Source organism: Rhinatrema bivittatum, chromosome 9, assembly GCF_901001135.1.
Source record: "Rhinatrema bivittatum chromosome 9, aRhiBiv1.1, whole genome shotgun sequence".
Lineage (NCBI taxonomy): Eukaryota > Metazoa > Chordata > Amphibia > Gymnophiona > Rhinatrematidae > Rhinatrema > Rhinatrema bivittatum.
The window spans coordinates 186,481,073-186,506,397 of record NC_042623.1 but is presented as its reverse complement, the minus strand read 5'-3'; the positions used below and the strand labels follow the sequence as shown (position 1 = coordinate 186,506,397).

Sequence of the window (25,325 nt, the reverse complement as noted above, 5' to 3'; positions counted from 1 at the left end):
CTTTGGTATATCCCATGTCTGACTGGATGAAGGTGACATGCTTACCTGATTTCCTTTCTGTGAATCCAGTCAGACCAGTTCAGCGTACCTTCCTTGCAGCTCTCTGAAGCATACAATGCTGGGTTGACTGTTTTCCTGGTAGGTTATGAATCAGTGGTGTATATGTGTGTTAGTTCTACACTTTTCTTTCCACCTCTTATTCTGGTTAGCACTGTGGTTATAGGGGGTTTACATTTGGAAGTTGGCTTGTTACAGGTTAATACTTGTAGTTTCTCAGTACAGTAACCTATTATGGGTAATGTCACAAATCTGATCTCTATCTGCTGGTCTGTGGACATGAACCATTCAACTGAAGTGGTCTGAGTGGATTCAAGGACAGGAATAAACTTTGCCATTTTCTTCCACTTGTCTATTTTAATGTCGTACTGTTAGCTTGCCCATATTGACTATCTTGATAGGTTAAGAATTCATTCTTTCCCTCCCTCCATCCCCAGTACAACAGCATAATGGTTTATCCTTGAGTTGTTAGCTTCAGATCATATACACTTTTTTTGGTATCTCCAGAGTAAAAAGTCTGATCTGCTTGTTTAAAATAGATTTTTATCTTAATCATCTGGGAAGACTTTACTCAGGGAAGAGGTTTTCCTTGTCTAGTAGTAACATTTTGGATTTGTAGCCTGCTTTTCCAAAATGGCAGATAGCATTATTAGAATTCAGGTCAAGTCCCTTCCCCAAAGAGTTTACAATCCTAAGTGGATAGCTGAGGCAATAATTGCCCAAAGTCAGTGTCAGAGGAAGTGTGATTTGAACCCTGGTTTTCAGTCCATTGCTCTAAGCATTAGGCAACTGTTTTGTACTCCTAAAACTTTTGCTTTTAAGTAGTTTTCTAGCATAATGTTCTCTTAAATACACTAAAAATGGTTTTAAAATCTGGTACCAAAAAATGGCAGGTCAGGTGTACTCTTTGAACTATTTATCATGGATAGCCCGCTTTATGGTCCCAAGGACTGAATTTGAGATCCATACTTCTGCCTGGGTGCATTCAGGATTGTATGGATTATACGTACTGTACCAATTTAAAATCGGGTTGAAAAGAAGAATTGTGCCTGGGTAGTGGGACCTATTGAGCAAAACTTTGCTCAACATTCATTCTAAAAAAAAAAAGCCATTGGATGTTTTATTTTGTGACACAGATGTGCTGTATTTCAGACCCCCTTCAATTTGAGTTGACTGATTCCCCCTTTCCCTCTGTGCAAAATAATCCTTCAACTTTGACTTCAAAAATGCAGGTGATAACTTCACAATTTTTTAAACAGGTACTGGTTCGTTCAGGGTTTCTGCTAGCCCGGTGCTGTACAGACTGATTGAGGAAACACTGAAAGAAGTGAGTATCCTAGTTAGAACATATCAATATAGATTATATCATGCACTGGAAGCCTTGATATCATGCATATACTTCATGTGGGAATCTAGTGAGACCGTGCATGTAAACTGCCATTTAATGAGACCTTAGACTAAATATACCCAAATCTGTAGACTGTGATATACACCCCTGTTTCCCAACATTTTCCAGTTGAGTTTTCAGGATATCCACTGTGAATATCCGTGAGAGACTTGCATATATGGAGACCCAGTGTATGCAAGTTTCCCAAGCATATTGTGGAAATCCTGAAAACCTGACTGGTTAGGTATGCCACAGGAGAGGACTGATATACATTATCTTCTAGCTTAAACAGTGAAGCTGACATGGATTTGTACGTGGGTATCATACAGTAATCAGACTTGGGTTTTCCAGGTGCGCTTGCACTGACCAGATGTCTGCGTCGAGCTCTAAATGCCTCCAGGATGCATCTACGCAATTAACAAGGAAGTCATCTGATAAAAGCAACCACGTCACTGCTGCCTCAACTCACGTAGCATCGGTGCAGACATCGAAGTGGATGCTGACTCGGAGTTTTGACACCAGTTACTGTGCGCACCAAGACACATGGCACATCAGTGCAGACACGGCGTCCCTCCACGCCCAATGCCTTCAAGACGCACCTCCCATACTTCCCGACGCATGCATCATCCAAAGGTGACAGCAGATAAAGATCTGCTTTTTCAGATGAGGGGCAAAAGCCCCAGGGGCCCCAAAGCCTACATCACAAGAGACTGGATCCTACATCAGTCTCATAGTAAGCAGGATGTGGACTCGATCCTGGACGTCTTGTCACAATCACCTTGGGCTTCCCTTCCCAAGCCTCTGCCAGTTCCAGGTCTTCCTCCTCCCGGGGAGACCATGCTGTCTACTCAGGTTTGCCACACGATCTAGTCTTAAGCACCACATTCTTCAGGAGGAACTTTCCCCAAGAGACAAACGGGCTGCACTGAATAAAGGTTCCTGGGACAGGATACAACCTTCCTCAGATACTGTCTGCAGCTATACACCCTCATGGGAAACGTTCTCCGGCTTCCTTTGAATCTACCTCTGAGCCCCATCCCAACAGGCCATGGACTGAATTTCAGCAATCATAAGTAATCTGTTCTCTCTGCACCTCCACATATTTCGAGTCTGAATGGGAAAGGAGTTTGGGACTGTGCCCCTTCTCCAGTGGCACCCGTATCCCTGGCTCGATAAGCAGGATCAGTCTCGGCCACCATCACCTGTCAGTTCACCCTCCAGAGGATCTAATTTATTTCACGGTTCGTGGAGAAGCTGGGCAATATGCTGGGAGTGGAAATCCAGAAACCCCCTGAACCTCAGGAGGAAGTATTCAGGATCCTGAAGTTCCTAGAGGTTCCAGCTGAACCTTCAGCTCTGCCTTCCCATAAGGTACTCTGTGGAGCTGTCAAATGTGGGAGTCCCCTACAACCTTCTGGTTTCAAGGAAACTAGACTTAGTTTAGATTACAAAAGTCCATGACATATGGAGTCCAACGTCTGTATGCATCAGTGGCTGTAGAATCAGCAGTGAAATGTGCAAAAATATCAAGTCTGCATGCGTCTGCTTCTCCAATGAGGTAACACAAACTGTTTGACTTTGCAAAGAAAACCTTTCAAAGTTCATTGTTAACATCCTGGATCCAACAGCACCAATTTTACATGGTCCAGTATCTCCATGAATGCCTGAAGTCACTGAAGCCATTCTTGTGTTCAGAAACGGGCCAGCAACTCTCGCCTCAACCCTTTTTGATCTGGAAGAGGGTTTGGCATTTGCTGAGGACAGTTGAGTCCTTCAAAATCTCTTCCCAGACATCCGCCACCACCATTGACGAGCATCAAATAACTTTGCTCATTAGGGAAGACTTTCATGACAGGCTAGCAAATCTGTCATGCTCAGGTGAGAACCTGTTTGGCAACAGGATGGACAGTGTCCCAAATCAAAGAACAAAACTTGGCAGTGCAATCTTTGTCAGCAACTGGCTCTTGACTGCGCGAAAAGATTGTACTATCCATATCGCAAGCCTTACCATTAGAGGAAACCATTCAAGCAGTTTCAACTAGTCAGGCCTCTGACATACCAACAGTTTCAGCAGTCTTGTACACAGTCCCAACCTTCTCAGCCTAGAGGATACCAGAGGGACCACAAACAGCTCTCGCAGCCAACCATCCCAAAACCCCCTCTGTCTTTTTGAGGATAGCCACAGCCTCACTTGCCAGTGAGGCAGAATATGCTATTTTTCCTTTTGAGTGGAGTCAAATCACCTCGAATCAGTGTTCTAAAGATCGTCCATGAGGGTTATCTGAATTTCATGATCAAATCTTCCCTTCCCCATCATGCTGGTCATTTGAAGGATGTTTTTCAACCTCTTGAGCAAGAGGTCAAAAGCCTTGCTCTGACAAGTCATCCAATAGGTAGCCAAATTGAATCAATACTGGTTACTACTCCCGGTACTTATTCTGAATCACTCGATAGGTCTCAGGCCTATCCTAGACCTATGATCCCTCAACAAACACCTTAGGAAGGAGGAGTTCAAGATGACATCCTTCAGGTTGGTCCTTCCATTCATTCAGAGGATGTGTTCTTGGATCTCAGATGCCTACACCCATATTCTGATACACCCTTGCTGCTGGCAGTTCCTGTGCTTCCAGGTGGTGTCTAAGCACTACCAGTACAAAGTTCTATCCTTTGGCCTTTCCTCAGCTCCCTGAGTTTTCACCAAATGTTTGGCTGTGGCAGTGGCTTATCTGATGCCAGGGAATCAGGGTGTTTCCTTGTTTGGATTACTGGGTAATAGTCTCCCCTGGCCATTTTATCCCTACAAGAACATTTGAAAATAATCACTTGCCTGGAGTCTCTGATTCCTTAACTACAAGAAGTCAGTACTCAAGTCGACCCAGATACTGCAATTCATAGGAGCCAGGATAGATTCTGTCCAGTTTCATGCCTTTCTTCCACAGAAGAGGATTGAGGATTCCTCTGTGTATAGAATTACTCTGTAGATTGGTTGTCACAGGTCACCAGATACATTTAATCCCGGGACACAAGGCAGCAGCCATTAATGTCGTATCTCACACCCGCCTTCATATGCAGTGCCTTCAGTGGGGCTTGAAGTCTAAATGGACCCAAGACTGCCAACCAATGACAGACTCCATGTTGAAGGACATTCATTGGTGGTTGGAACCTGGGGTACTAATGATAGGGTCCCCCCTCCGGGAGCACACCCCAGTTTTGTCCTCACCAGATACATCCACTCAGGGTCGAGTGATAGGACTGCTAGAAGAGCAGTCCTGTCAGAGTCGTGAGATACGCTCTAAGGGCCTCTGCTCATCTACGAGGCCATGCCCTTATGATTCACACAATCAGTTGGCATGAATGGTGTCTCAACCAGTCTGTGGCCAATAGGATCTTCCCACAGTGGGGTCAACCTTTCTTGGATTTCTTTGCCACCGAATGTTTGGTCCGTCCCAGCCAACTCAGGAAGACACAGGATGTCTACCTCATGTCTTGATCGGGCCTCATATGCTTTTCCCCCAGTTCATCTCATCTCAAGGATGGTTCAGAAAATGATCCGGGATAATGCTCGTATATTCATAGCACCGGTGTGGCCGAGGCAACCCTGGTTTGCGTATCTGGTGCAGAATTCCAAGAGCCGTCCAGTATTTCTCATTTAAGACCCAGCTCTCCTAACTCAAGAGGGCTCCCTTCACCCTCTCCACTCTTCCGCCACTTGACAGCCTGGATATTGAATGCAAGATCTTACAAGGCTTAGCTCTCAGCGGATATTCAATGAATTATAAGAACATAAATTGCCATGCTGGGTCAGACAAGGGTCCATCAAGCCAGGCATCCTGTTTACAACAGAGGCCAAACCAGGCCACAAGAACCTGGCAATTATCCAAACACTAAGATGATCCCATGCTACGGATGCAATTAATAGCAGTGGCTATTCCCTAAGTAAACTTGATTAATAGCCATTAATGGACTTTTCCTCCAAGAACTTATCCAAATCTTTTTTTGAACCCAGCTACACTAACTGCACTAACCACATCCTCTGGCAACAAATTCCAGAGCTTTATTGTGCGTTGACTGAAAGAATTTTCTCCGATTAGTTTTAAATGTGCTACTTGCTAACTTCATGGAATGCCCCCTAGTCCTTCATTATTCGAAATTGTAAATAACCGAGTCAGCCAGGAAACTGTCAGACGAAGTCAAGTGGAAACAGTATGCAAAATGGTGTCAGGATCAATGGATTAGCCCCTTTTCCTAGTCACCTAAGGAGATTCTTGATTACATGCTCCATCTCTCAGAATCTGGTCTGGTCTGACGTCAATAAGGGTTCATGTAAGTGCTGTAGCTGCTTACCAAAAAGACAGATTCCTCTGTGGCTTGCCCATCCATTGGTATCTTGTTTCATGAGAGGCCTTTCACCTTCATCCAGTCATCAAAAAACTTCCAGTGCCCTGGGATTTAAACATGTTCTTATCTGCTCTAATGGAGGATCCCTTTGAGCCACTACAATCTGTTGCTTTGAAATTCCTCATTTGGAAGGTGGTTCTTATGGCAATCACTGACTTGAGTAAGCTAGCTCCAAGCCTTGGTGCACTTCTCATCCTACTTAGTTTTATCATGACAAGGTGGTACTTGGGACACATCCTAAATTCCTGCCAAAGGTAGTGTCAGCTTTTCACATCAATGAAGCCTTATTACTCCCTACCTTCTTTCCTAAACCACATAAGCAAGAGACTACTGCATTCTTTGGACTGCAAAAGAGTATTGGCTTACTACAGGGTAGCCCGCCTCAAATACCAGTGCCATGCAGGCAGGCTACTTTTCCATGGGCCACACTGTATAAACAGATGCAGCCTTACTGTCACTCATCACAGTTCATCTCGTTTTAATCCTAACTCACTGGGAGTGGCAGTCTGAGGACGATCTCTCAACTGGATCAGATTGCATTCGGTTCTCCACATACTGTTGGCAGGATCCATCAAGTGCGCGCCACAGCATCCTCCATAGCATATTTTCAGAATATGCCAATTGAAGATAGATATCTGTAGAGCAGCTACCTGGTCATCTATCCACACCATGTCACTACTGCCTAGACCAACTGGCAGCTTCAGGTAATGTGTTGGGGCAAGCAGTTTTGTCAAGTGTGGTTAACAAGAGATGTCCACACTTGAAAACTAAGGAACAAAGCAGAACTGAAAGGGTGACATGGTAACACGAATTGTTCCACACGCGCCCTTTCACCCTTCTGAAGCTTGGAACTCCCAAATAGCATGCCTAATTCAGCCTGCTTATCGATTGAGGCGGGGGGAAAGCAAGTTTACGGTAAACATGTCTCTCTGATCCTTTCAAACCACAGCGCTGCCATCTAGCTTTACTATTTACTGAGGAGAGGCAGATGACATGCTAGAGAGGGGAAATGCTGCACAAGAGCAGCAGATCAAAGCTCTGTCTTTGAAGAGTGTCCGTAAGAGTGCTGTCTGTCACCCAAACAGCATGGCTAATTCATCCTGCCTATGGAAAACAGTTTGTGGCAAGCAAACTTGCTTTTCTAAGCAGATTGCAGTGTTATGCTGTGACCACTATTGGAAACTGTTATAAATAAAACAGTTTCCTTGATCGACAGGTACTAAACACCTGAAAAGCCCGCTGAAAATAGTTTTCAATTTCTTCCAAAACTTATAATCTATTATCATGCAACTCGAGGGTAGTACGTTCCATAATGAAGGGGAGGCTGTGGGTATTGTGCAAATGCATCGCTTTGATAGAAGGAAACATCTGAATGTAAAAATCAAGTAACTCCTGGAGATAAAGAACCAACTCCTAGCAACACTTAAAATTGTAACTTTTTTTTTAATGTTCAAATACATTTAAGAACACATGCATATACAGCAAAGCACGCAAATTGTTCCTGTTTACAAGCCCTGCACCAGTTGACAAAATACCAACTTTTGTTTAAACACATACCCCCACACAAGTACACCAAGAAAAATAGAGGGAGAAAGAAATGAAGTCCCAGCTAATCAAGTATAACTGTTCAATACTAAGCTGTGAGCCCAATGAGGCAATGTATGGCATCCATAAATCCAAAATGTTTCTTGTGCTTCCGCTTGCTGGAGCAGTGTAGCCATTCCACCGTCGTCAGGTTATGTATTTTAGTCCTCCAGAACATGAGGGTGTCTGCTACTTTCCCATAAGGGAAATAGTTTTTCCAAAAGAGAAACTCTATCCACTGTTTATAAAACAGCATGCCTGGGCCCAAATAATGCCACGTGGGCTTCCCCACACGTGCAAACGCTTGCCTCCAAAATGGTTGTCTTCACACATGACCCAAAAATGTCCTAATGCGCCTTCTCACAAACTGCTTTTAGTGTATAAATCAGTTGCTAAGCTGCACCATGTAAGTTTACCTTTGTGACATACATGCTCTAACCAAAAATTGGAATTGCGTTTCTCTCAGAAGCTTATTTGCTTCATTAATTTGACCAAAGCCTCTAATAAAGCTGGCTATCAGTATCCAAAGTTGTCGTTCGTGTCCATTTATTCTATCAGGTCTTTAAATGAGTCTCCAGGTCTATACAGTGCTGATATAGACAGTTTGAGTGTCGTCCTCATCAAACCACCCTGGTATGATCTTCCACGTAGAAGTCGTGAGCTATAGCTACAACTTTCAACTTACTGGCACCAGTGAAAGGATAAGTCTGAGCTGTGTTCTGTAAGAGCTGCTATACGTGAATTTGAAACCTGAGCAAGCCCAAGTATAAAGCATTACAGTAGTCAAGAGTACTTGGCTCTAAGGTCTGTATGACCAGACAAAATGTCAGCTAATCAACCTCAGTTTGTAAAAGCCAAACTTTAGGGTCGATTTCACTTGTGACTTGAGGGTCAAGTTGGAATCCACAGTTGGATTCCCTTTGCAGTGTGCTTCAGTATCCACAGCTTGCAGTAAGCGTCTGAGAAGGGCACATAGAAGCACTATGGAGTGGATATGCATTCTTGGCACATCTGGTGCCAGAGATCATTATGGGCATCCTAAATGCTAGAGATTTAGTGCAGTAATACTGAAGGCTTTAATATGAACACAGGAATGCTCTAGATACCTTAGTGGCCGTATGTTGCTACCCTTGTGCACAGTCATTGCATCAAACCTTTTTCTATAACATGTGAAATAAGAGATTCTCATTTTTTTCTGTTTGGAAATCCAGACCCATAATAATCAGAGCCTTGTCCAGTGAGATGCACAAATAAAAAGTAAAAAAAAAAATGGTGAGACCCTTCTAATTGATTTATGGGGTAAATTTAGGTTATAGAATAGTGGTTATACACACAAGATCAAGTGTGTACTTCCTTTGCGTGCACAGATTTCCACATGAATATATTCTAACATTGCATGGATAATGTCATAGGAAACATTGTGGATTGGTCAATTGTGCAAGCACTTGCAGAATTGGAATGGTTTGTGCTGTCAACTTGAATTTGTTAAATTGAGTATTACTTGAATGGAATGCAGTGCTCACATTGCCAGAATTGATCTTGTAGTGCAGGACCCTTTGCTGCGAGAAATACATTTTTAGAAAGCATTGCATGGAGCTTGTATAACTGTACCGTGCTTCTTTTATATAGAAAACAAGACAAATCTAGAAATAGATTCCATCTCTTGAAGGCTGGGGTATTTGCAGTTTGTTTAGGATAAAAAGTCACTCTAGAATTGTTAGGTTATTCATCCGTGGCCTGGAGAGCAGGCAGTACCAGCCGTGTCGGAGTAATCGAACTGCTATGATTGTCCCTGTGCAGGTGAAGGACCCGCTGAACCCCAAGGAGTCGCTGTACGACAATGTAGCCAAACATCTTCCCGACTGGAGAAAAAGTCTGTAAGTTTCTGCTGTCTTGATAGGTCAAAGGAGATAATTTGCAAAGAGGGGGCTAAAAGCTTCATCCAAGTACAGGGAAGCACAGGGGACACAAAGGATCTGTAGCAGTAGGGGGAGAGGAAAGCCAGAGGTCAGGCAGGGTCTGGTGTTCATGCCTGGAATTCTGTAGGTGTCCAAACCCAACATAACTGGTCTTTTAGTAACTTACAGTACACAAACAAGTTCTTCCTCAGATGCAGAATCATAACTTTTTTTGGCAAAATTCCAAGCAAGTATAGTGTAAGGGTCAAATGCCTTCCCTTGCTTCGGCTCTCCCCTGCCAGACTCTCCTTATGCCGCTGTCAGTGGGGAGAGGGGCTGCTGTCTCATATATACTGGCGTCTTGCAAGGCCTGATGTCTGCCCATGTCCCAAGCAGCAAAAAGAGGCCTGGGCAGTAAACTTAAAAATAAAAACACGCACCCTCTTAACTAGCTGCAGTCAGGGTCCACAGGCCCAGGAGCAGTGGGGGCAGCAGTGAGTAAAATCTGTCAGCTGCTTGGTGGAAGGGGGGAACTGAACCCTAGAGGGGCAACTGCAGCAGAGAAAGCTGTGTGGTGGGGACTACTGCTGCCTCCCCTTCTAGCCCATGTGTAGGGCCTGTTTTATCACTGCATCCTGGCCACTTGACAAGCTCTGTGCAAAATATAAAATTGTTCCAGAGTTCCTCCTGCAGCAGGTGTTCAAGCAAATAGGAAAACAGGACTAAAACCACCTAATGTGTTGCTAACTTTCTGTGCAATTTTGGATTCAAATCCTCTGTCTGCATTAAAATAAGTTGAGGTGCCCTGATTTCTTTGAAACCCAAAAGCTTGAGTTTCCAGCCAGTATTTGAGCACTTTGAGAGGACAGAGTGTAAAACTATTGGTTGATGTTGTAATAGTGCAACTGATGTAAAGAGCTATGTGGTATAGTCTGTAAGAAGGTAGGGAAAGCACAGTGGAGTGCCTCAGGGATCTGTATTGGGACCCTTTTCAATCTACCTTATAAATGGGCTCTGACCGGCCCGCAAATGCGCAGTAGAGACCAGCTCTACCGCGCATGTGCGGGCGAGCACGTCGATCTGAGCCAGCGTCAGAAAAAAAATGGCGGCGCCCAGTGGCAGCAGCGGGCGGCGACGGCGGTAGCGGGCGGCGGTAGCGGGCGGCGGCGACGGCGGTAGCGGGCGGCGGTAGCGGCCAGTAGCGAGGGAGGGAGAAGAGAGAGGGAGGGACGGACTGAGTGGGAGGGAGGGACGGACTGAGTGGGAGGGAGGGACGGACTGAGTGGGGGGGAGGGACGGACTGAGTGGGGGGGAGGGACGGACTGAGTGGGGGGGAGGGACGGACTGACTGGGGGGGGGGGAGAGGGACGGAGAGACTGGGGGGGGAGAGGGACGGAGAGACTGGGGGGGGGGAGAGGGACGGAGAGACTGGGGGGGGGAGAGGGACGGAGAGACTGGGGGGGGGAGAGGGACGGAGAGACTGGGGGGGGGGAGAGGGACGGAGAGGACTGGGGGGGGGGGAGAGGGACGGAGAGACTGGGGGGGGGAGAGGGACGGGAGAGACTGAGGGGGGGGGGGAGAGTCGGTGAGACTGAGGGGGGGGGGGGAGAGTGAGACTGAGGGGGACTGAGGGAGAGGACGGAGGGAGGGAGTGGGACTGAGGGAGAGGAGAGGGAGGGTGGAGAGGAGTGGGTGAGGGAGGGAGGTAGGGGGTGGTGAAGAGTGAGGGGAGAGAGAATGAGGGGGAGGTGAGAGACAGAGGGATGTAGCCCGTTTTAACGGGCTTAACGGCTTGTATATTTATAAATGATCTGGAAAGAAATACAAGTGAGGTAATCAAATTTGCAAATACAAAATTATTCAGAGTAGTTAAATCACAAGCAGACTGAAATTGCAGGAAGACATTGTGAGACTGGAAAATTGGGCATCGGCAGATGAAATTTAATGTGGATAAGTGTAAGGTGTTGCATATAGGGAAAAATAACCCATGCTATAATTACACAATGTTAAGGTCCATATTAGGAGCTACCATTCAAGAAAGAGATCTAGGCATCATAGTGGATAATACTTTAAAATAGTCGATGCAGTGTGCTGCTGCAGTCAAAAAAGCAAACAGAATGTTGGGAATTAGAAAGGGAATGGTGAATAAAACGGAAAATGTCATAATGCCTCTATCGCTCCATGGTGAGACTGCACCTTGAATACTGTGTAAAATTCTGGTCGCCGCATCTCAAGAAAGATATAGTTGTGATGGAGAAGGTACAGAGAAGGGCGACCAAAATGATAAAGGGAATGGAACAGCTCCCCTATGAGGAAAGGCTGAAGAGGTTAGGACTTTTCAGCTTGGAGAAGATATGGCTGAGGGGGGATATGATTGAGGTCTAGAATGGGTAGATGTGAATCGGTTATTTACACTTTCGAATAATAGGACTAGGGGGCATTCCATGAAGTTAGCAAGTAGCACATTTAAGACTAATCTGAGAAAATTCTTTTTCACTCAAAGCACAGTAGAGCTCTGGAATTTGTTGCCAGAGGATGTGGTTAGTGCAGTTAGTGTAGCTGGGTTCAAAAAAGGTTTGGATAAGTTCTTGGAGAAGTCCATTAACGGCTATTAATTATACTTAGGGAATAGCCACTGCTATTAATTGCATCAGTAGCATGGGATCTTCTTAGTGTTTGGGTACTTGCCAGGTTCTTGTGGCCTGGTTTGGCCTCTGTTGGAAACAGGATGCTGGGCTTGATGGGACCCTTGGTCTGACCCAGTATGGCATGTTATGTTCTTACTCAGAGGGATGGCTTTGGGAATGCTCTCTGGCATAGATTTTGAGGCGATGCTCTTGGGACGTCATTCCAGGGCAGCTCTTTCCTCCCCCCTATCCCAGCCTTGGCCGCACATAGGAAATGGCTGTCCTACCTGTCTCCTCTTGTAGAACTTACGATGCATGCCTCTGATTTGAAAGGGTTTCCACGTTAAGACTGATATTTTACTCCTCCCCACACATTTCGTAAGGATTCTTCCTTAAAGGAAACATTTGCATGCTGCTGGGAGGAAACTTTGCTATAAACTTTTTTTAAATGAAATTTAAATGTTGGAAACACCAACGTACAAACATACTTTGTCAAAGGACAAGCAGGGTGACAGATGGAACTCTGTCCGGATCTTTGATCTCGGCAATTCTACAGCTTTCAAACGTGTGGCTGTAGTTATCCTCTCCCTAGGCAGGGTCCTTCAGGCTTATGTGGAGCTGTGTGGTCATGGCATTCAGCTTTGCTCACTCCTCCTCCTCCTCCTCCTCCTCCTCCTGTTTTTGTTGTGACTTTTTTTTTTCTGGAGCTGCAGCTGTTTTTCTTTTCTTTACTTTAGTTTTTTTTCTTTTCCCTCTACCTTTCAGCATTCTGCCAGCTGCATGGTGGGCCTTGGTGCCTGTGTAGCCTGATAATCTAATTCTATTCCTTAATAAATTTACTTATCTCCTTGCTCTGGTTTTTGGTGCCTGTGTGTGCTGATGACAGGATTGACACAATGCAGACCATGGGTGATTTGTGCAGGCCACTGAGCCTGGGGACTTGCCTGAGTTCTACACAGAGGAGTTCGTGTCGTTTCACAGATTGGCATCAATGGAGGCACGGACAGTGAAGGGATTGAGGATCGCACTGTTCCTGTTGGGGGGGAGCTCATCCCTCCCACTTTCTAAGGAACTAATAAGCTTGTTTGTGAAAACAGCTAATCTAGAATTCAAAATGATGCTTTTATATAAAGCAAACGGAGCTGTTCAGTTAGGCTGCCATCTTTCTCGCTGATGTCACTACTTCCTGTTTTGTATAACTTTTATGGCTAAGTGTTAAACAAAAACAAACAGAAGCCCTAAAACGTTGTGAAATTGTAATATGGAGATGGGGGAGAAGAGGCGGGACCACATACAGTTCCCTCTTGGCACCATCCTTCAGCAGCTTGTCATTTCCCCTGGCTCTACCCATGTTCTAGGCTAAAGTGGAAGGGAGGGGGTGAGCCTGTAAGTTTGGGCTTCCCAAGCCTGTCATGCTGAGACCACGGCCAGTCGTGTTTCCAGGGCATCCGCAGTGAAGGTGCATGAGATCAGTTTGCATGACTTGGATTCAGCATTTGCAAATTGATCTCGTCTTCATTGCAAATACCCTGAAAACTCTACTGCATGTGGGGGGGTCAAATGACGGGTTTGGGGTAGCAATAGGGGTGTCTTGGTTACCTGGAAATGTTGACACAAACATCCCTCTTACATAATTCTTCCTACTGTTCTGCCTGTTAGAAAGCGTAAACGTTGTGTACGGTGTGAAACTCTAAGCTTTCTCTCCCTTAGCACCGTACCACTGTCTATGAACAACGCAGCATACCCCGTTCTCACCTATTCTGGATTTCAGCTGTCTCTTTTAATTTTCAAAAGGTAAGTTATACTTGTGTTTATTCTGAATTGGAGAAAATCAAAAGCAAACAATGACTTGGAGTACAGAAAATTACCTGAAAATTGTGCTTGTCTGGCTGTATTTTGTTGTACTGCAATACCCTGGGTGGATAGTCCTAGTTTGTGTAAAGTGATGCAAAACACCAGGCCTCCATTGCCTGGCCTACCCCTTCTCAGTCATGTGAGCCTTGTTAACTTGTCACTCTGCACAGTGAACAGGAGTAAATAGGTCCATGTGGCTTCTTCTTAGTGTCAAACTGACCACACTACTTTAACTTGTGCTTTTAAGTCAAGGGTGGCAAACTCCGGTCCTCGAGGGCCACAAACAGGCATGAGAGATTTGCACGCAGATCTTTCTCATGCATATTCATTATGGATATCCTGAAAACCTGGCCTGTTTGTGGCACTCGAGGACCGGAGTTCGCCATCCCTGTTAAGTGGAATTTTCTTTAACTGAACTCTAGCTTTAATAAACCACAGTACTTTGGCTGAAGAATTGAGCGAAAACCTGCAAGTGCTCTTAGAGAAGAGCTTTTCTTAAGAACCTATGTAAAGTCTTAATGTTCATGTTTTACAAATGGAATTCACTAAACTCTACGATATTTTTATTGCATTGCTCTTGAGTCAGATCCACTTCCAGAATTATTGGTATTGCACTCTGTGTAAAATGTATATCTTATTTGGACTGAAAATAAATCTCTCTCTTCTTAGGCCAATTATCCTTATCCTTACCTGAACACGGACAAGGATACTCTGGAAAACTTGCAGACCTATCTAGGCACTATGAGCATCCTGGACAACGTGTGCTTGGCAGCAGCAGAGGTGGCTGCTCAGATGGTGATTCGACTGACCCATGACCACCAGCTGCCGTTGGATTATGAGAACTACAACACGGAGCTACTGAATTTTGTGAAAGACCTCATCAAATACAAGCAGAACATAACTGTAAGAATGTATTTTGGGAAATATATTGTATCATTACGAGCTGCTCATACATGTTTAAAATCTGTCTCGTGAGCTTCACATTTTTCTCTTGGTATGAGTCTTGGTTGACCAGTTAAAGCAGACTGTCACCTTGAGTAAATCTTGCCTCTTTCGTCGTGCGAGCTCTTCTGTACAGGAGTTGTATAGAGAAGTCAATTCCCTGTATGTAACCAGATCAGACTCCTGGGTTTTGCCTCCCTGCCAGCAGATGGGGAGAGTTTCACTGACACTACTGTGCATAACCCAATGTGCTACCTGCAGTCCCTCAGGATTTGTCTCCAGCAGATGGTAGGTAGTGTAAAATATCCAGTCTGGAGAGAGACAATTTTGGGTATCCCAGGGGCTTTAAGAGTCCTGGTCTGGAGGTCCATCTGGTGGACCAGATCCCTCATCTCCCCCCAAAAGACAGAGGTGGCACCTGCTGGCAGTTCTGCACTGCAAGTCCAGTGGAGCAGGGGAGGTATCCCTTTTGTATGGTGGTCCTGGGCTGGGTCAGTGAAGTTTGAGTAATAAAGCCAGTGGTCTGGCTCTTTTCTGATCTGCCATGAGACCTGTGCTTCTGGCATCTCTGCACCAAAGGAAAATAGTCTATGTATCTTTATTTGTTCTCTGTTTAAAAAAAATTAACAAAAAACCTGGTTAGAGGAATCTGCAACATTGGGGCTCCAGGGGGAAGGTACTTTAGTAGCTCAGGGAGCTCAGTGATGGGGTTTTTCAGCAGCTTTTCTGCTTGTGGAGGAGACTGGGGGGTGGCGCTGAGGAACTGTGCTGGTGGTGCCACGGGTGCGGGGAGGAGCAGGGTGCGCTCGTGGCAAAAGCGACATGGCCTTCTGGGGAGGGATCTGCATAAAGCACGGCCGCACCAGTAGAACGAGCCTTGCAGGTGACGGGGTCTAGCGCAGAGGCTTTCCCCGTCAATGTAGAAACAGCAAGCATTTTCAGTTCCCTAGCGGCATTGGTGGGAGATGCAGGGGAATCCCCTCAGCTATCGCTGGCAGTTCCCCGTCTCACAGGTGCAGAGAGGCACTGGCACAGAGGAGGAAACTCAGGTTCTGGTAGAGGTCTTCTCCCAGGTTTAATTTGTTTATATGCAGGGCTTGTTTAGTGGAAGATGCAGGTTCTTGGCCTCGGTCTTCATGGATTCTCAACTGGTCAAGAGGCCTGAGCTGTTGAGAAGCTCTTCAGGCCTTTGATTTTTTTGGTGCCGGATGTTGAACAGATCTGGGCCTAAATGTGCTGAAGGTGCAGGCAGGCTCTGCTTAGCCGTGGCAGCATTTTCCCATGTGCGTAGACATACGCATGTTCCCTGTACGTACCAGGATCAGTCCAGACACCTGGGTTGTGTCTCCGCACCAGCAGATGGAGACAGAGCAAAACTTGTCGGGCCCCCTACATATAGTAAGGTGCCACCCACAGCCCGTCAGTCTTTCTCTGTCTCCAGCAGATGGGGCAGGTCCACCCACAATCTCGATTGATCCTGGCTTAGGGAGTTTAGATAGTCAGGGGAATTTGGAAAAAAAAAAAAAAAAAAAGGTAAAAGAAGAAGAATTCTTCAAACAAGAAAAGCAGCGGAAGCCCGAGTCCTGTAAGCCTCCCAGGGGGGTTTGTAAGGTCCTAAGGGGACTATCCCCCCCTGGTTGAGGCCGCTGCTGGGGTTGAGGACCCGGCCTGGGCAGGCAGCAGCGTCGGGGGTGACACCGGGGAGCCCGGTTCACTCACCCCCGCTGGAAGGGAGCATTCAGGACCTGGGCCAGCGACAAGGAAAGCAAAAAAAAAAAAGTTGTTTTTGTTTTCGGCTGTGCGGCTTCTCCTCTTGCTCCGGTGTTTTGTTTGTCGCGGGGGAGGGGGGTCGTTGTCCGTCCGGCCGACTCGCTTAATTTTATTTTTGTTTTTACTTCGGCCCTCCCGACCGCGGGCAGATCGCGACATGCCCAGAGGGGCCTCGTGCCGCGCTCGCGCGTCTCCAGGGAGGGGCTGTGCACAAAGTGCGTTTCGGGCGGCGAGGGGTCGTCCGAGGTCGGGCGGGGGCCCTGCCGCGCGAGGAGCCCGATGATGGGGGCAGGGCTGATCCGTTCCCGCTGAGCGCGGGAACGGCGGCCATCTTGGCTTCAGTCAGAGAAGCCACGAGGAAGGCCGTGGGGGATCCCGGATTGCCCCCAGCGCTTCCCCGCAGCAGCGACCCTCCGGGGGGGCCCCCCCGGGGGACGGGGAGTCGCCGGAGGAACGTAGTCTGGAGGAGGCCTCTTCAGATTCGGAGGCCTCCTTTTCCTCGGATTTTGCAAGCTTGCTCCACAAGCTTGTTAAATATAAGAAATTGAAGCGGAAGAGGAGTAAAAGAGGTTCGGGCAGACAGCCAGAGCCCCGGAAGAGAAGGTCGGGGGACGCTCCGCCCAAGGGACGCCGGCCCTTACGGGGGGTCCCTCAGGAATCTGAGTCCGAGTCGAGTTCGGCTGCGGAGGACATCGTGGATGTCAAGGCTCCAGGGGACTCAGGAACCCACGCCGGGACGGAGGCGGTGCAGGCCGGGAACGCTAAAGGGCCAGCGGTGGAAGGTGATGACCCGAAGGTCATGCGCTTGTTTCGAAAAGAAGAGCTGGCGCTGCTGATCCCGGCTATCCTTCTGGAAGTTGGAGTGGATGCCCCCCCGGTGGGGGCTCGTACAGATGCGAAGATGGATCCGGTGCTGCTGGGTCTTCAGGGGCCAGCGGTGGCATTCCCGTTCCACTTTTCGGCTACGGATATCCTGTTCCAGGAGTGGGATACGCCGGATTTGGGCCTGAAGGTCAGTAAGGCTATGGATAAGTTGTATCCATTGCCGGAGGACGCGCTGGAGATGCTGCGTTTTCCCAGAGTGGATGCCGCAGTGTCGGCAGTGACGAAACGCTCCACAATTCCGGTCACCGGAGCCACGGCCCTTAAGGACATTCAGGACCGGAAACTTGAGGGTCAGCTGAAGAAAGTGTTCGAGGCGTCGGCCTTGGGAGTCCGGGCGGCCATTTGCAGTAACTTTGCGCTGCAGGCAGGTTTGCGCTGGGCGCAGGTACTTCAGGCCAATGCAGGTCTCTCGGGAGAAGAGGAGGCACAGGCGAACCAGCTGGAAGCGGTGATAGCGTATAGCGCGGATGCCATGCATGACCTCCTACGGACTTCGGCCAGGGCCATGGTTTCGGCAGTTTCAGCGCGCCGGTTGCTGTGGCTCAGAAATTGGGCGGCGGATGGGTCCTCCAAGGCTCATCTCGGATCTCTTCCGTTCGAAGGGAAGCTGCTGTTCGGTAAGGAGCTGGACGACCTGATGCAGTTGCTAGGAGAGAACAGGGCTTTCAAGCTGCCTGAGGATAGGCACCGGAGCCGGTCATCTTTCTCCGGTAGGGCCCGTTTTCGGGGACCACGGAAGTCGCAGCCGCAGAGACCATCCGGGCCCTCCTACCGGCCGGGGTCTGGATCCTCGAGAACATCGTCGTGGTCTCATTCCTTTCGTGGCAGAAAGTTTGGGAGGCGTGACGGTCCCGCGTCCGGGTCGGGTCCGAAAGCCTCACAATGAAGTTTGGTCGGTCCGTTCCCTGCAGCCGGCTCCTCTGGCCGTGCCAAACGTAGGGGCCAGGTTGGAGCGGTTCTACGGGGAATGGACCAGTATCACGACGGATCAGTGGGTCCTCACGGTGATAAGACACGGTTACGCTTTAGATTTTGCACGGATTCCGGCGGACAAGTTTTTGGTCTCCCCTTGCAAGGGTCGCGGCAAGCAGGCGGCCGTCTGGGATACGCTCTGCCGGCTACGAGACCTGGGCGCAATTATGCCCGTTCCACCGGGGCAGCGCCGTCGGGGGCGCTACTCCATCTACTTCATTGTGCCAAAGAAGGAAGGGGACCTTCAGACCCATCTTAGACCTGAAAGGGGTCAACAGATGTCTTCGCGTACCACGCTTCAAGATGGAGACGATTCGGTCAGTGATCGCCTCAGTACGGCCAGGCGAGTTCCTGGCGTCCTTGGACCTCACGGAGGCTTACCTTCATATAGGCATTCAGCCGGAACATCAGCAGTTTCTGCGCTTCTGCATCCTAGGCAGGCATTATCAGTTCAAGGCTCTCCCCTTCGGCCTTGCCACCGCTCCACGGACGTTTACAAAAGTAATGGTGGTGGTGGCAGCCGAGCTTCGCAAGGAGGGATTCCTGGTACATCCCTACTTAGACGACTGGCTCATCCGGGCCAAAACGGAGAGCCAATGCCGACAAGCAGTCGAAAGAGTACTACAACTTTTGCGCTCCCTCGGCTGGGTGGTCAATCTCGCCAAAAGTCGCCTCGTCCCCACCCAGAGGCTACATTACCTGGGAGCGCTGTTCGACACGAAGCAGGGCAGAGTGTCTCTGTCCCAGGAGCGGGTGTCCAAGCTGCAGGGCCAGGTGCGCAGGTTGATGTCCCTGCGGTGTCCGCTGGTCTGCGATCATCTCATGGTGTTGGGATCGATGGCGTCAACGCTGGCATTGGTTCCCTGGGCTTTTGCTCATCTACGGCCGTTGCAATCCGCATTGCTCTCCTGATGGCGACCGGTGTCGGAGGATTTTCACATGCCACTTCCACTATCGGATCGGGCAAGGTCCAGCCTACAGTGGTGGCTCAGCTCCGACAACTTGACACGTGGAGTGTCCCTGGTTATGCCCGCCTGGACGGTGGTCACCACGGATGCCAGTCTCTCCGGATGGGGGGCGGTGTGCATGGGACACTCGGTGCAAGGACAGTGGTTCAAAGCTCAGTCACAGTGGTCCATCAATTGCCTGGAGACCAGAGCGGTCTTGCTGGCACTGCAGACTTTTCTACCGTTGATTCGTGGAAAGGCGGTCAGGGTCTTGTCGGACAACGCGACCACAGTGGCGTACATCAATCGCCAAGGAGGGACAAGGAGCCGAGCCGTCGCGGAGCAGACGCGACAATTAATGACCTGGGCGGAAAGGAATCTCGGCAACATCGCGGCGTCACATATAGCCGGAGTAGACAATGTCCAAGCGGATTTTCTCAGCCGACATCGCCTGGATCCGGGGGAATGGGAGCTGCCGGAGGGAGCTTACCACCTCCTCTGCGAGCGGTGGGGAACGCCACACATGGATCTAATGGCCACCGCTCAGAACGCCAAAGCCCCGAGGTTCTTCAGTCGGTGGAGAGAGCGGGGGGCCGAAGGGGTGGACGCCCTGGTCCTCCCCTGGCCCACAGACGTTCTGCTGTTTCCTCCTTGGCCCCTGATAGGCAAAGTTCTTCGACGCATAGAGATGCATCCCGCAGAGGTGGTCCTGGTGGCGCCCGAGTGGCCCCGGCGTCCTTGGTTCGCGGACCTTCTACAATTGGCACGGGAGCCTCCTCTCCGATTCCGAGGGGAGGCGGCGCTCCTACGTCAAGGACCCGTCTGTTTGGAGGACGCGGATCACTTCTGTCTCGCGGCCTGGCTTTTGAGAGGAAACGCTTGAAGAATAAAGGATATTCGGATGCGGTGGTAGCCACATTGCTGAGTTCTAGAAAGCGTTCTACGTCCTTCGCCTACGTTCGGGTTTGGACGGTGTTTGAGGATTGGTGTAGAATGCGTGAGGTAAATCCTGTGCTGCCCTCCGTACCGGATGTCCTTGCTTTTCTTCAGGCGGGCCTTGCGAAGGGGCTGTCTTGCAGTACTCTAAAAGTTCAGGTGGCGGCCCTTGGGTGCCTCAGGGGTAAGGTGCATGGTAGGTCGTTAGCGCAACATCCGGATGTGGCGCGTTTTCTTCGGGGAGCCAAGCATTTGCGGCCACTGTTACGTCAGCCTTGTCAGTCTTGGAATCTCAATTGGGTTCTTTCCGCTCTGTGTACATCCCCTTTTGAGCCTCTTAAGCGTGCAACGCTCAAGGACCTTACTCTCAAGGCGGTGTTTCTTGTGGCAATCGCGTCGGCGAGACGAGTTTCCGAATTGCAGGCATTATCTTGCAGGGAGCCCTTCTTTCGCTTCTCTGACGCAGGGGTCTCGTTACGGACGGTTCCCTCCTTCCTCCCGAAGGTGGTGTCAGCTTTTCATTTGAACCAGTCGGTTGAGCTGCCCGCTTTTCCGGAGGGGGAGCGTTCTGATCCTGCTACAAGAATGTTGAAGAAACTTGATGTCCGCAGAGTCCTGCTCCGTTATCTGGAGGTTACGAATCCTTTCCGGGTTTCGGACCATCTCTTTGTTTTGTGCTCGGGGCCCAAACGAGGGGGGGCGGCTTCCCGTACCACGATTGCGCGCTGGCTCAAGGAAGTCATCGCTTCCGCGTGTATCCTGAAGGGGAAGCCTGTCCCTGCGGGTCTTCGGGCGCACTCGACGCGAGCACAAGCCGCCTCTTGGGCGGAGTCGTCGCAGGTGTCCCCTCAAGAGATTTGCAGAGCGGCGACTTGGAAGTCCCTGCATACTTTTGCTAGACACTACCGGTTGGATGTTCAGGGCCTGGATTCAGGGGGTTTCGGAGAGAGAGTTCTGCGAGCAGGACTCTCTGGCTCCCACCCTCGGTAATTCAGCTCTGGTACATCCCAGGTGTCTGGACTGATCCTGGTACGTACAGGGAAAGGAAAATTAGTTTCTTACCTGATAATTTTCGTTCCTGTAGTACCAAGGATCAGTCCAGGATCCCACCCGTGTAGTCTGTTTGTTTTGAGTTACATAGAGGAGAGTCCGCTCGGTTGACACTCTATGTTTTTGTTTACTTGTATGTTGTTGGGGCCTCTGGTTCTGGGAGTTCTGATCCAGCTGGGGGTTCGTTGACTGGGCCCTGGTTTCGGGCGGTATAGCTAGTTAGTTGGAGTTTTTTCCATTTGCTTTGACATTACGTAAGACTGACGGGCTGTGGGTGGCGCCTTACTATATGTAGGGGGCCCGACAAGTTTTGCTCTGTCTCCATCTGCTGGTGCGGAGACACAACCCAGGTGTCTGGACTGATCCTTGGTACTACAGGAACAAAAATTATCAGGTAAGAAACTAATTTTCCTTTCTCACTATGTGGCGATGGCATGTGCAGGGACCTGTGCGCGTACATCTGTGGCCTAGGCTCGAGCGCATATTTACATCTGTGGCCTAGAACGTGCCAGGACAAACAGGTCCAAGTGCCTTGCTATCTGTGAGGTTTGCAGTCTGATAGCAGTTCAGTCCTTACTCTCTTCCTGTTTGTGTCAACACTATTTAGATGCTCAAAATGATCTGACTACAGCTTTTGCCCGTGTTAGGACATCCTGACAGCTTATGGTGTCTCTGGAGGGGAGTGGCCTGGAAGCTTCCCCAAGAGGTTGGAGAGAGAGCAAGGTTGGGCCTATGGGATCTGCTCTAGATCCATCCTGCCTCCTGGGTGGAATGTTTCCAGGGCTGGCAGACCTACCTGCAGGGGTGCCCAGCAAAGGTGAAGCAACTTACTATGTAGGGATCATGTGCTCGGTCCTCCCATTTGTCAGTCACAGCAGGCAAATGCCACAGGGAAGGCTGTCCCTGGTAATGTTCAAGGGGATGTGGATCACAAGACATCAGAGGATTCTGATGGAGAATTGGTTTTTTCACAGGACAAGCAGGATGGTTGTCCTCACAAATGGGTGACATCGAGGATGGAGCCCAACCACGGAAAACTTCTGTCAAAGTTTCAGGAACTTTGACTGGCCCCTACTGGGCATGCCCAGCACGGCACTAACCCTGCAGCCAGCAGGGGTCTCCCTTCAGTCTTCTTTTTTCCGTGCAGCAGTAGCCACGCGGTAGAAGAGCTCTTAACCACGTTCCTGACAGGAATTTTGAATAACTAATTCTGAGAAAAATTTGCCCCTCAGGGGTCTCCCTTCGAACGAATTTTTCGGTCCGCGGAACTTCGGTAAGTTTTTTGCTGTCGTTTGGTCGACTTCCGTCGAGTTTGGCCCTTGAGGCCCGTTGGCATTCGACAGTCCCGCGGCTAAATTTTTGGCTTTTCGCCATGGCGTCGGGGTTCCGTCGGTGTCTGGACTGTACCCGAACTATGTCAATCACAGACCCTCATAGTCTGTGTTTTGTGTTTAGGGAGTGAGCATGATGTTCTGACTTGCACCAAATGTGCCTTAATGACACCAAAGGGTCGCAAAGCCAGAATGGAGAAGATGGGGCTCCTCTTCCAAGCTCGTACCCCAACGCCATCGATTGCATTGACTTCATCGGAACCGGCACCGTCGAGGTCTCATTGACAACCCTTCGGTGACCGTCTGCCATCGATGACTTCGCGGCCATCGACTCCCGTTCCTTCCCCTGATGATCGAGGGGATCGGAAAGAAAAACATCGCCATCGACTTCATAAGTCTCGGCCTGTCGAGGAATCTACGTCATCGACCTCAGCACCGACCGAGCCACCGCCAAAAAAGTCTCGATCAGAAGTGGCACCGTCCACTACTGTTTCACAGGCACCGAGGCAACCCTCACCCCCTCAGGGTTTGGGAGCCGCGATCCCACCGGTGACGGTGGTCCCTCCGGCTCAGCCTCAGCCTCCCTCTCCCGTCGAGCCGGGTCTTGTTACCCCTGGTCTCCGGGCAGAACTGGACCGGCTGGTCCAGGAGGCCATCGACAAAGCGATGCTACGGTTCCAGACTCCTCCGGCACCGAGAGTGGAACCGGTCACCGAGCCAATTGCAGCAGCACTGGCACTGCTGCTACACCGGATGGAGGCGCTCATGACAGCCCTTCCACCGATACCTCAGTCACCGACACCGGTAAGACCGCTGTCACAGACAGGTTTATCATCAAGCGGAGAAACACCGTATCGAATTCCCCCTTCGGGAATTGTTCAATCGATGCCAGGTCGTCCCTCGCCACCGATTTCTTCTTCAGGGGCGATACGCACCTCTGCTCCACCGAGGTTTCCGATGCCGACACAGATTCCATCGAGACCGATACCGGTTCCCTCGATGCCTGCACCGATACCGGCACAGATTCCAACGAGGATTTTCTCTATGCCTCCGGTGATTCCAATCGACATTTCGGAACCTCAACCTGGGCCTTCAGGCGTTCAGCCCCCTCGAGGTCCCGCAGGTCATCATCCAGATCCCTATGATACTTGGGGTGATACCTCTACTGACACCGATTATTTGCCTTCACCTCCCTCTCCTGCGGAGAGTAGAAAGCGTTCTCCCCTGAGGACCTCTCTTTCATAAATTTTGTGAAGGAAATGTCAGAGTTGGTCCCATTCCAACTTCAATCCGAACAAGATGACAGGCACCAGATGATGGAATTGCTCCAATTTTTGGATGCCCCGAAAGTCATCACTTCTATTCCCATTCACCAGGTTTTTCTAGACCTTCTTAAAAAGAATTGGGAATCTCCCGGATCTGTTTCCCCGGTCAACAAAAAAGCTGACTCTACATATCTTGTACAGTCAGCACCTGGTTTTCAAAAACCTCAGTTAGACCATCATTCTGTAGTCGTAGAATCAGCTCAAAAGAAAGCTAAGCGACTAAAGCCACACTCTTCCATACCTCCTACTAAGGAAAACAAATTCCTGGATAGTATAGGTAGGAAGGTATATCATGGAGCTATGCTGATTTCCAGAATAGCTTCTTATCAACTTTATATGACTCAATATAATAGGGTCATCCTGAAACAGATGCAGGAATACACTGATGCCTTGCCTGAACAGTTCCAGCCACAGCTTCAATCCCTTCTAAATAAAGGGTTTGAAGCTGGGAAGCATGAAATACGAACAGCCTATGACATCTTTGCTTCCACTAGAATCTCTGCTACGGCCATCTCTGCCAGACGTTGGGCTTGGCTTAAATCCTCCGACCTTCGTCCAGAAGTTCAGGACAGGCTCTCTGATTTACCCTGCCTAGGGGATAATTTGTTTGGTGAGCAAATTCAACAAATTGTTGCTGAATTGAAGGATCATCATGAGACACTTAAACAGCTCTCATCCATTCCTCCTGACTTGCCTCCTAAACAGCCTTTTAGAAAGGACTCCAAGAAGTCTTTCTTTAGGCCACGAAAGTATTATTCCCCATCAACCAAGCCTAGGCCTGCACGGTCTTACCATAAGACTCAGCCTCGCCAGACTCGTAAACAAAAGCCTGCAGCAGCTCCACAACCAGTTCAAGGAAAAGTTCAAGATGGTAACCCTGGGCTCGCTGCTCCCTCTGCTGCAAAGAGGGGATTGGCTATGCTCTCTAGACCTGAAAGATGCATATACCCACATTGCGATCACAGAATCTCATCGCAAATACCTACGTTTTCTAGTAGGCCGAAACCACTACCAATACAGAGTACTACCTTTCGGCCTGGCGTCTGCACCACGAGTCTTTACCAAATGCCTCGTGGTGGTAGCAGCATTCCTCAGGAAGGAAGGTGTCCACATCTACCCCTACCTGGACGATTGGTTAATCAGGGCCCCAACCCAGCAAATAGCTCGGTCCTCCCTGACCCTAACAATTCATACTTTGCGCTCTCTAGGATTTCTTGTCAATTACGAGAAATCCTACTTGGTTCCATCTCAGACCTTATCTTTCATTGGGGCAGACTTGGACACCTTACAAACAAAAGCCTTCCTCCCTCATCAATGGGCCAAGTCTCTGGTGTCCCTAGCTCGCCAGCTGCGGTCTCAACA

General features: G+C 49.1%; 1 protein-coding gene across 1 annotated transcript in view; it reads left to right on the top strand.

The window, feature by feature from the left end:
- Positions 1–25,325, top strand: part of TFRC (transferrin receptor) — a 94,938-nt gene that overhangs the window by 54,106 nt on the left and 15,507 nt on the right. Inside the window, 5 exon segments of the mRNA XM_029617343.1 lie at positions 1,317–1,384; positions 9,227–9,303; positions 13,662–13,717; positions 13,720–13,745; positions 14,475–14,708. Of these exon segments, the coding sequence (XP_029473203.1) occupies positions 1,317–1,384; positions 9,227–9,303; positions 13,662–13,717; positions 13,720–13,745; positions 14,475–14,708 (461 nt within the window).